An 11,284-nucleotide genomic window follows, 5' to 3' on the forward strand; every position below is an offset into this window, starting at 1 on the left:
ACAGAAACTGAGTATTTACAATTCCACTTACAGAGGACACATGTACCTTGGTTCAGCAGTAAAGTCTGCCAGACATTACTGGGGTGATCCCAGCTGGCATTAAGAGAAAAATACTGGGCTCATCTGTCACTTCCAACAGTGGCACTAACAAATCTGTCCTGTACATTTTCCAAAGGCACTTCACTCAGCAGGATCAGCTATGCTAACTCTTCCTATCCCAGCTAGCAAGGGATAGCCATATCCCAGGTCAATTTTACTCTTCATTAATGCAGAGAAGACCTGCCTCTTTCCATATCTTCAACTGATTTCATGTATTTTATTTGCTACGTTTATCACATCAGTGAAAGACGACTGGAACCACCACTGAGCACTGATCCTGGACCATCGTTGTGCCCATCATGGGCATGGCTAACAGCTACCCTTGAATGCTCAGTGCCATCCCTTGGGAAGCCCTTGGGTCCTGTATTCCTCCTAAGTGTAACAATGGCACAACCTCATGTGAAAAGATCTGCTGGTCCATTGAGGCTAGCGAATAAACACGAAGCCCAGCAATTCCTACTGCAAATGCCAGCCTCCCATGTGTCCTGGAGAACCAGCATCTCAAAAAGGAATCCTGGGAGCTGAGTCCTGCTCTGTGTACTCATTTTTTTGGTGCTGAACTCTACCATATAATGTACAGCTCACACTTAACCATCCCTGACAGGCCTCTTCCCAAACCCTTGCAGAGTACAGAGGGTGAAGTTGTATTTAACTGGGTTTTTGTTATTTTGGTCTGGCAGGATTGTGACCTGAGCTTTGCTAGTGCTGGCAGAGCAGCTGCTCAGGCTGTCAGGGCCCAGTCAGGAGCCTCAGATCCTCCAGTCACCCCATGGCTGGCTGCTGACGCAGCGTCTGGCTTTGGCACCACCATCTTACGGAGTCATTGCCTTGGCAGGATCCCCTTACACCATTTTAGAATTATGACAGAGATCAGTGATCCCTTCGTCTTCAGGAGAGGCCACAGCAGACGCCTTCAGCCTTCCCCATTACTAACTGCCATCGCCCAAAGGGACACGCAGCAGGCTGGGCAAGCACACGAGGGTTTGCCTGCAGCGGCCACTGACACTTGGGCTTAAAATGAGTCTGGGGAGATTCAGATTATATAGCTGAAAAAAAAAAATCACTTTTAGGGTGGTCAGGCATTGGGATAGGTTGCCAAGGGAGGTGGTGGAGTCACCCTGCAGGTGTTCAAGAAGTGTCTGAAGCTGGCACTGGGTGATGCGGCTTAGTGGTTTAAGGGCTACAGCGGCGCCACTGGGCTCACAGTTGGACACGATGATCTTAAAGCTCTCTTCGAACCTCGACCATTCCATGATTCCGTGACAGCATCGCCACCGCCGGCATCTCCATCCCTCCACCGCCCTCCCCTTCCCGCCCGGGAGCGGCGCGCATCCCGGGCGCGCTGCCGCCGCCGCCGGCGCGGAGCGGGCGGAGCGGCGGGCCCGGGAGGCGGGTGGTGTGTCCCGCACGTCATATCAGCCGCCCGCCCGCCATTGGCTGCGCCGCCTCACCCGAGCGGGGCCGCGGCCGCCCGGGGCTGGCGCGGCGGCTCCCGCGCCCGGCGCTCGCCCCGCCCGGCGGGGAGGGGACGGGCGGGGCGGCGGCGCGGAGCGGAGCGGCGGGCCCGGCGCTGCCTGCGGCCGCGGGTAGGTCGGCGGCGGGTAACGTGACATCCGCGGCTCGGGGTTTATAAACCTTACCCGGGGCGCGGGCCGGCGGCGCGGCGGCCGGCGCAGCCCCCCTCTCCATCCCGAGGTGAGCGGGACGCGGGTGCCCGGGGACAGACGGACGGGCCCGGGCAGGGAGCGATGCCCGTCCCCGCGGGGGCGGCGGGCCGGGGTCCGTGTGCTCCCGTGGGGACGAGGCGGCGCAGCCCCGGGGTTGCTCGGCCGGGCCGGGTCACCCCGCATCCCCCGGTGCCCGGCCGGCGCTGGAGGATGCGGCGGTGCGTGTCAGCGCGGAGGGAGGCGCGGCCCGACCCGTTGCTGGGGGCTTTAGTAGCGTGTGGTTGTGCGTGTGTTTCAGGACTCCGGAGAAACCAATGCCCAGGTTGGAGAGCTGCGCCTGGAGCTGTTCCTGCACCGCCAGAGGAAGGCACAGGAGCCAGCTGGGGGACACGGCGGCGGGGCTGGCCGCCAAGGTGGGCGAGATGCTGAGCTCCTCCGTGTCCAGCCCCTCGCTGGCGCTGGTGGGTCGCGGAGCTCGCAGCCCCAGCACCTCCAGCGCCAGCAGCACCGCCAGCAGCGCCAGCAGCACCTTGAACTGGAGTCAGCACCTGGTGCAGAGGAGCGTGGTGCTCTTCGTCGTGGGTGCTTTCATGGCCCTGGTGCTGAACTTGCTGCAGATCCAGCGGAACGTGACTTTGTTCCCCGACGAAGTGATTTCTACTCTCTTCTCCTCCGCCTGGTGGGTGCCCCCGTGCTGCGGCACAGCAGCAGGTGAGTGCCTGACCTCCACCAGCGATTTCAGCTTTATTCCTCATCCTCTCGCGGAGGAGGAGAGGCGGTGGGGCTGAATGCTTGAGCCGTGCGCGTGGGAGCCCCGCGTTTCCATCCCACAGCGAGAGATGCGAGCTCGGGCACTCGGGAGGGTGCGCGCCCGGTCCGTCCCCGCGTGTCCCGGGGCCGCTCTGGAGGCGGTGCGCTCTGAGGGCGGCCGAGAAGCGCGGGCTCCGCGCGGGCTCCGCGGGGCGCGGCGGTGAGCGCGGCGCGAGCGCGCTGGCCCCGCCCCCCGGCGCCCATTGGCTGCCGCCGAACTGGTGAGTGGCGGGCGGCGCTCGCCATTGGCTGCGGCCGCGACTGGCCACGGGCTGGGCCACAACAAGGAAGTCACGTGCGGCGGCGCGCGCGGCCCTGTCGCCACAGCGGGCCCCGCCACCGGCCCGGGCCCTGCTCCCGTCCCTGTCACCTCTCTGTCCCCTCTCTGTCCCCTGTCCCTGTCACCTCTCTGTCCACCGTCACCTTCCTGCCCCTGTCCCCTGTCTGCCCACTGCCCCTGTCACGTGTGCCCCCCCGTCACCTGTGTGCCCCTTCCCCGCTGCCCCCGTCACCTGCTTGCTCTCGCCACCTCGCCCGCTGCCCCTGTCACCTCCCCGTGCCCTCCCTGCTGTCCCTGTCACCACTGCTGGGCAAGTACCACAGAAGGCTCAGGCCGCGGTGTGGTTGTCACAGCAGCTGGCGCATACTTCGTGGTTTATCATTCATAACACCCCCACCCCCCCCCCCCCAAGTCCTTCTGTCTAGGCAAAACAAAGTTTTGGTGAAGGGTTGGAGGATTAAAAAAGGAGTTAAATTTTAGGAAACAAACCCACTCTTAAAAGTTTTTAATTTGCGTTGAAAATACTTTAAACAACTTCTGCATATTTTTGTTTAATGCATATTTTGTTTAATGTTTTGTGTGATGTCTGCTTGTATCACACAGTGAAGGGGGTATGAATGATAAACCATAAACTCGAATAAATAATGAACTGTGTTAATTAATGGATTACATTAAAGGATGAACATTAAAGGGATGGCCTGGGATATTCTCCAATGAGAGTTCTTGTAGTCCTGTCACAGTTGGATTAAACTTTGGAATTCAGGTGTTAGCATAAGTTAAGAGTCCTGGTAGCTGGTGTCAGAGTAATTAAGCTGTTTCAGAACATGTCTCTATTGGAATAGCATGTTCTCTAGCCTTCTCTAACACAGAATTTATTACTCTTAGGAGTTTAAGGAATTAAAAAAAAAAAAAAGAGCAGGAAAGGAAATAAATAAACACAGAAGTTGCACTTAGTAAAAGCAGCACATCTAACCCTGGAGTTGGTGACAACTCAGGGAGTTACAATCCCTAGAAGAATGAAACTCTGGTGTTCTTGCCAACAACTGAGCTAACACTGGCCTATGGTTTTCTTCTGCAGCCAACTTTCAGGCTGATAAAGGCTGAAAAATGCTTTATGGAGATAAAAACTTTGTCTTGTTAATTGTATGAGTAGTTATTTTTCCCTGATATAAGTAGACTGATGGCAGCTGCTTGTTTAAGTTCAGCTCTGCTTCTGTTTGGTATCAAAATTCATCTGACAACATGGACAGGAGCCCTGGGCTGACTTACAGCCCAGCAGAAAGAGAGAAAGCAGCTCTGCTAATAAACTTTTTAAGTCCAGGCAAATACTTAATTCAGGGCCTGATTCACAGCTGATGAATCATGTTCATAAAGCTGTCAGCCCTGCACGTGAGCAATGAACACAGATTGCACTCCTCGCAAAGCTTTTATTGTGCTTTGCTTTTATTGGTACAAGTGTTTGCTCAGGATGTCAAATGACAAATCTCTTTAAACAAAAGAGCTTCAAGTCAGATACCTTAACAATGCAATATATATTTAAAGGTTCAAAGAGAATGCTGCTTGTTACACTGGGGTTTTCACTTCTCTAAAGAAGAAAAGCTGGGTAATAATTGTGCTTTCTCCATCAGGCTTACAGCGGTGCGATGAGCACCTCGCTGCTTTCTCAAGCCCTTATGTGCCAAGCTAATATTTGGTGGTGCTGGAGTAATCCTTGCCTAGCAGCTGGTCCAAGTGGTGTTCCTTCTCTTGCAGCTGTGGTTGGCCTGCTGTACCCCTGCATTGACAGCCACCTCGGGGAGCCCCACAAGTTCAAGCGGGAGTGGGCCAGCGTCATGCGCTGCATCGCCGTCTTCGTGGGCATCAACCACGCCAGCGCTGTATCCTTCAGCTGCTCTCTGCTCCAGTGCTTGCTCTGTGCTCATCACACTGTCTCTGCCACTCGGGTCTGGGGGGGATTGCCAGGGTAAGGGTGGTGCTCCTGGCAGAGAAGGTCTGTGAGACCTGCTGTACGCTGCAGTGGCTGCTGTGAGATGTGTGACACAGCTCACTCGGAGTGTCACGGGAGGGGAGAGGGGTTGGCATTGTGGTGTGGTGTGTCCTGTATAGCTGCAAGCATGACACTGTAAGGTATGTTATTTTAATCTACACCTAAAAGCTAACACAACTAACTAGTGACGTGCTAGTGAGAAGCACAAAATAAGTGTTCTTTATGTTAAAATATGGTGGCTTGAGCAGAAAACCTAAGTCAGCTGGATTACCCAGGTTACTTGAGACAGACAAAAATCCATCAAAGTTAAATGTTTCAAAATGTAGCATATTCTCTAGATGCTCAGTATGACAAAAATTGATGTTGGCTTTGCAGTCATGTTCCAGTTAGAGTTAACAACAGCTATGATTGTTTGGCAGGTCTGAAAACCAAATCCTTAATGTATTGTATTTAAAGACAGAGAATTTGTGCTCACTTTCAGTTTGAGTTCTTCCTTGTTCAGTTCCAGTAACAGGATGTCTGCAGACTTAAAAAAGACTGTCCTTAACATCTTTTTCCAGAAACTAGACTTTGCAAACAACATCCAGCTGTCCCTGACTCTGGCAGCCTTATCACTGGGGCTTTGGTGGACATTTGATCGTTCAAGGAGTGGTCTCGGACTTGGAATAACAATAGCCTTTGTAGCAACACTGATTACCCAGTTTCTTGTATATAATGGTGTTTATCAGTAAGTTAGCTTCTAAAATACTACTTCAACTCTCTTGTCTTAACTAAAAGCATGGGTGCACATGAACTGGATTTTAGTTGTTAATATATTTGGCACATTCTTGTAAGAAGATGTTTTGTTTGTCTAAGCTAGTGGTCCAGTTGTTCCAAATGCCCAGGCTGAGAGCTGCGGGTGGAAGGTGGGGAGCATGGATTGGGACGTGTTGAAATGGTAACACCTCAAAAAACTGAACTTCCACTGGCTCTCAGCAGGCTGAATTTCTAAACTTTACTGGCTAGGACAAGGGGTTTTAGAAGCTTGTGAAGTTTACAGACTTAATTTGGTCTCCCAGTTTCCATCTCCTCTGTTGCTGCTTTTTTTTTTTTTTAGTTTCAGCCCAGGGAGAGAATTCTGTAACATCTGGTTAAGAGTTTATAAGATGATGAAAGTTACTTGTCTCTAACTTTCTAACTTATTATCTTTTCTTTACTAGGTATACATCCCCAGATTTCCTTTACATTCGTTCTTGGCTTCCATGTATATTTTTCTCAGGAGGTGTGACTGTAGGAAACATAGGACGCCAGCTGGCTATGGTAATTATTGCATAATTACTAGTTTCCTTAACAATCCAAATGCCTTCCATTGTTGTTAGTCCAAGAATAAACTATGCCTTGAAGGGTATGACTCACAAACTGTCAGAGTTAAATAGATGTATTCCTAAGAGCTGAACTATAAGCAGACAACCTGTGTTGCCAGTAGAGTGGGTATTGTCTTAGTAAGTGTTTGAATATCTTTTGTATTTAACTTTTTCCAGTGGCAGCCTAAATAAGACTGGAATCAGTACATTGCTCCTATTCCATCAGTATTTATAATTAACATTTAGGGTAGCTGGAGAACTGAGACACTGCCTGGCTTTCTCTAATTATTCATGCACAAAAGCATATATAGGGAAATGTCCCTATATAGCATCAACTTCCACTGGTCCAAAATGAAATATTCTTTTGCTGGTTACTTAAGGCATGATTCAAGTATCACTCCATATATGGGATAATATAAATTGCTGTCTTGTCTGCCAGGTTCTTAAGGAATTATTTCCTTGTAGCATACTGAAGAGTAAACTAGGCTGTGTGTTTGCACTTCAACCTAAGGCTTGGTTGTGAAAGGTGTTCTGACACTGATGGATAATAATAATTAATATTGTGTTGATTTAACTTCTGTCTTCTTTGCTATGTAAGTCCTGTATCCTGGAAAACATCCTTCAAGTTAACTTTCCTAAGGCTGCTGTGGTTTAGGTGTCTTCAACTTCTACTGAAGGAAGGGCGTTTGAGGTTTTTAAAATACAAGTTCACTACTTCCCTTTCAAATCTCACTGATGCATACAATCTGCATTTGGGTTTATTTAGGACTACATGTATGGGGGGAAGAGGAAGCAGAATTTCTCTTTCTAAATTTGCCACTTGCATCAATGAAAACCATACATTAACTGAATTCTGTTGAAGCTTTGGTATTGTAGCAGAGTCTTGGAATAAAATTAAGTTTGTTTTATGCTACAGTTCTGTATTTCATACAGTGCTTTCCAGTTGCTCTGCTGCTTCTGTTGGAAAGCAAAGGAAGGCAGCCTTAAACAAGAAAGAGTTAAAATTAATTTAGAAACAGAACTTTTTTCCCTTTGCTATTGTTTCACCTGGCATCTGACCTGAGTGTAGTTAAAATCAGTCTGGATCCTGCCTGCAGCTTTCCTGTCAATCTTGTCCTCTTCCTTATAAAGAAAGGGAAAAGTTGGCAATAACCTCTGGTTATTTAGAGGCGTCTTCTCATGTGTTTTACATTGCCATTACTTAGTCAGGAAAAGCTTAGGGAAGTGCAGCATTTTCATAGGAACACTTCTCAAGTCACTGTGAAGCATCATGTGCTGGAAATCCAAAGAAGCAGAGTCTGTACTGACAACCATATCCTTCTTCTATAGGGGTAATTTAGAAGTCTGTTTTGTCAGCCATTGTGGTTGTGGCAGGAAGATGGAATGTAGCATTGTTTTAACCCATACTTGAATTAAACAGTTATTTCTCTGGCTATAGATTGTGCTGCAGCCCCTGAGCTCTTTGTTGCATGTGACAGATGCTTTCTGGGTTTGCCCAGAATAGAAGGTGGCACCTGTGAAAATTAATGGAGTAAAGTTGATTTGCTTCTTCCTCAGCCTCTGTCTAGATTTTCCAGTTAGAAATGAAAAGTGAAAGGAAAAGTATCCCTGGGACATCTCCTCCCACACTGATAAATGTTAGCTGGGAGATCCTTGCTGCTTTCCAGTCACTGGATTTCAAGAGAACTCCCATATACTACCAGAGTGCAGTGTGACCTTTCAGCAAACCTGCTGTTAGCAGAGACTTTGGGGTTTTGTTTGGCTTGTTGGGATTTTTTTGCTACCAGCTTGAGGATGAAGTCCAGTGTTTTCTTTCAGAAGGTTTTATAGCAAAAGAAGAGGTGATGGTGCTGCTGCTGCCGTCAGTTCTTTCTGCTCATTCTGAACCTGGAGTTGCTCAGTCAGTGCTCATCAGTTGGGTTAAGTGGGTGGCAACACTTCATTTTGAGTTGTAACCATCTTTCTCAGCAACTGACAAATTAGGGTGGTATTCAGAGCTTGGGCCTCACAAATATCTATTGTGTATTAGTGCTAGAGGCTGGAGAACTGAGAATTAATTCAGTCCTTGAAAATGTATTTGTATTTTGACCTTAGAAAGAGAACAAGTTACAAGCTTTGTTTCAAAGAAAAATGGGTTAAATGTCTTACAGTGACATATTACTGCATTCCAGACTAGAAAAGGGACTTAGGAAGAAATGAGTAAGTCTCTGATACCAGGCTTTGACTGGAAAATAAAGTGGCTTGTGATTAAAGGCAGTTTAAAAAAGGGCTGTTAAAACTGAATTAATGTCCATTAAGTGAAGCATATTGAGTATCTTCTGCTAAGAAATAAACTGATATAGAGAGGAAAGATAACAAAGTCTTATAAAAAGCAATGCAATTGGCAGATGGATTTTTCAGATGCACTGATTGAGGCAACAAACACCCATAGTGATTTTTTTTTTTTCCCCACAGTTAGGAAGCACGTCCTCATTAAGCTTTTAAAAGAAGCCATGCTCTCTAGGTCACTGTCAGCCTAACTGGAGTTACTTTACTATTTAATAATTGAAAATGCTGCATAATGTAGTCACTTATCAGATGGCATTAAAACCTAATGTGTGTTTGATGTTTTTTTATCCATAGGGTATTCCAGAAAAACCACACAATGACTAAGCCTTTGAAGAGCACCTGGTGCCAGTGTGAAAGCAACTTTATGAAGATGTGTTCCTTTTAAAACTGAAGATTATTTAGAAGAAATAATCTCTTTATGGGCTCACTGCACAAATGACTTGTGGGGGAAAAAAAAATTATCCACTCTTAGAATAGCCAAGTGAAATTAACTGCTTATCTTGAAATCTTACCCTGATTTACCACATAAGCATTTGCATATGGCTGTTCTCTGGAAGAGTTAAACACCAAGTGCATACAACTGTTCAGGCTTAGTGGCAGTTTTCCAAGTATTAGATTCCACTGTAAGTTAGTGAATCGGCTGCCGTGTTTTAAAGCCTTGAAACTGAAATTTAATTACAAGCTCTTGTATCAGTGCCCAAAGGAAGTAGATTGATGGTGCTTAACAATGATGAAGTATGGTTTAATAGGAATAGTATTTATCCAAATCTTTAAAAAATAGGGTTATTTAAAAATAAGAGTGATCTAAACAGATTAAAGGCATTGCACTAATGCTTTTAGGAGTCTTATGAAGGAATCATGCCCTTACTTGTAATGCTGCATTAAGTTTCTGTCTTTGACAGTGGAGAGGGTTTGAGGGATGAGATGTTGGAAGCCTTAGTTTGGAATTTCTAAATTACTTCAGTATGAGAAATGAGCACAGGAGACAATCTTGTTCAAACGTGAACCTTTATCAAGAGATTCCAACTGGAAATTTCATTACTCCTGAGGCTTGCAGTTTGATTTGCAAGAATCAAGCTCTGGCCACAATTCAGTAAGAAATCTGAGTGTGTGTGTGACTATGCCTGCTTAATATTAGACACCTGCTTCAGTGTCTCACCAAAGGACATCTTAAGTATCTCTAATGTCTGATGTTACTGAAAAGCCATGTCATTGCTTGGCCATCAAGCATGTGCCCCCGAGTTCTTTGATTTGTCATTTCCTCCAAGAGCTGTCCTTTGAATCCGTGTTTGGACTGAAATGATTAGAAACAGAATCGGGCCTCAAATGTGATTTAAACTGTATGTGAAGAGCAGCTTGTTTTCTCAGTTGAGTTTCTGAAAGAGATCACTACTTGTTTTTACACAACCCTATAGAACTTGCAATCTGTGATTGCCTTCTTAAAAAGTGCTTATGTCACTACATTAAACATTTGGTGTTTCTTAATACATAGTTCTGGTGAGCACAACGTATTCATTTGATAGCTTAGACCACAGGAGACCTAAATAGCAAGTATTAGGTCTTAAAAGTTGAAGTGCAATGTACAGTAAGTCTGAGCCTCAAGTTCTCTTCAATATCGATCATTTCTTATGAGAGATTAAAGAGAAAAGGGTTCTGAGTTCATTTCAATGCTGCATGGAGTCAAATGGAGCAATAATTTATTTAACTAGTAAAGCTAGTTTTGTTGTATCTTACATTGAACCCAAATTTTTAGAAATACTCCAATTTTGTGGTTATGGTGTACTTGTAAACTTTTATGGATTTGCCTTTTTGTATTATGCAATTTGTTTTTTTGTTGTGTTCTTTTCCAATCTTACATGGCTTCAGTTATAGTTAGAGGCTTCAGTTAAAGGTTGAACCATCAAAACAGAAGTTGAGGCCAGGTCTCTGTTCTGGCTGTTTTCACTCTTCTAAGGGAATGCTAGAAACAAAAGTTTAGCACAAAGTCTATACTACAGAGCAGACCCCAATTCTAACCTTGCTTTGGTGTAAATCAAGAGTAATTTCATTGATCTAAGATCCTTCCTCAAATGTTCAAAACCTAAATAATCAAATTTTATAGACCTGCTTGAAGAGATTGGGATGAGTTCAGCTCAGCTGTTTAAGGAGCTGCTGCCTTGCTGGAGTTACAGCTTTGTAACCATCTTGAAACCCATTTCAAAATGTTGTGAAACTGTATGTAAGTAAAGCTGGCAGTGGTCTGTATGGATATTTGATAGAGAAGTATCTCAGATTTATTTGTAAAGACTGAAACTAAATCTGTACCTGTTAGAAATAATACAGCCAAAAACATAAGTCAACAGTTCATTTTTTGCCAATACTTCTGAGTATCTTAACCAAAGTGATTTAAGTTTGGAAGAGGTGGGGAGGGGAGTGAAGAAAATTTGCACTATTCTGAATTTGAACACTTAAATTCTCATTCTTACTGATAAGTTTTCAGCGGTGTGTTTGGTTTTACACTTTTTTTACTATTAAAGTTTTAAGATCAAACCATGTTTGCCTTGGATTCTCTGTGCTCGCATTATGCAGGAATCTTTCTTGAAAAGGACAGTTGTTATGGTTGCATAACAAATATTCAGTCATGCATATGCAGTGGTTTAAAAAAAAAAATCTTAAACTGAACTTGGCAAGATCAGCTTCGGCATGGGTCGTACAGTTGAAGAAAAACAGCCTTGCTATTGTAGCAGGAAAGCAGAGTAAGTGTGTTGTGCTTTTGTGGCTTCAAGTACAG

General features: G+C 45.9%; 1 protein-coding gene across 2 annotated transcripts; it reads left to right on the forward strand.

The window, feature by feature from the left end:
- Window positions 1–1,623: 1,623 nt before the first annotated feature.
- On the forward strand, window positions 1,624–11,043 carry INSIG1 (insulin induced gene 1). 2 transcript variants are annotated; one of them, XM_077789314.2, is made up of 6 exons: window positions 1,624–1,685; window positions 2,065–2,477; window positions 4,609–4,733; window positions 5,404–5,570; window positions 6,043–6,142; window positions 8,809–11,043. In XM_077789314.2, the coding sequence occupies exons 2-6, from the start codon at window positions 2,081–2,083 to the stop codon at window positions 8,836–8,838; spliced, it is 819 nt and encodes a 272-aa protein (XP_077645440.1). In that variant the 5' UTR covers window positions 1,624–1,685; window positions 2,065–2,080; the 3' UTR covers window positions 8,839–11,043. The 2 variants fall into 2 exon arrangements, with proteins under 2 accessions (XP_077645440.1, XP_021382238.1); XM_021526563.3 differs by having other exon boundaries at window positions 1,676–1,794.
- The last annotated feature ends 241 nt before the right edge of the window (window positions 11,044–11,284 follow it).

The sequence above is a fragment of the Lonchura striata genome, chromosome 2, assembly GCF_050655825.1.
Source record: "Lonchura striata isolate lonStrDom1 chromosome 2, ASM5065582v1, whole genome shotgun sequence".
NCBI lineage: Eukaryota > Metazoa > Chordata > Aves > Passeriformes > Estrildidae > Lonchura > Lonchura striata.

Excerpts from the sequence above, each read along its gene's own strand:
- INSIG1 (XM_077789314.2), top strand. The coding sequence starts at position 2,081 with ATGCCCAGGTTGGAGAGCTGCGCCTGGAGCTGTTCCTGCACCGCCAGA. Across the intron at positions 4,734-5,403 it reads GCATCAACCACGCCAGCGCT|AAACTAGACTTTGCAAACAA; the intron begins GTATCCTTCAGC and ends ATCTTTTTCCAG. Across the intron at positions 5,571-6,042 it reads GTATATAATGGTGTTTATCA|GTATACATCCCCAGATTTCC; the intron begins GTAAGTTAGCTT and ends TTTCTTTACTAG.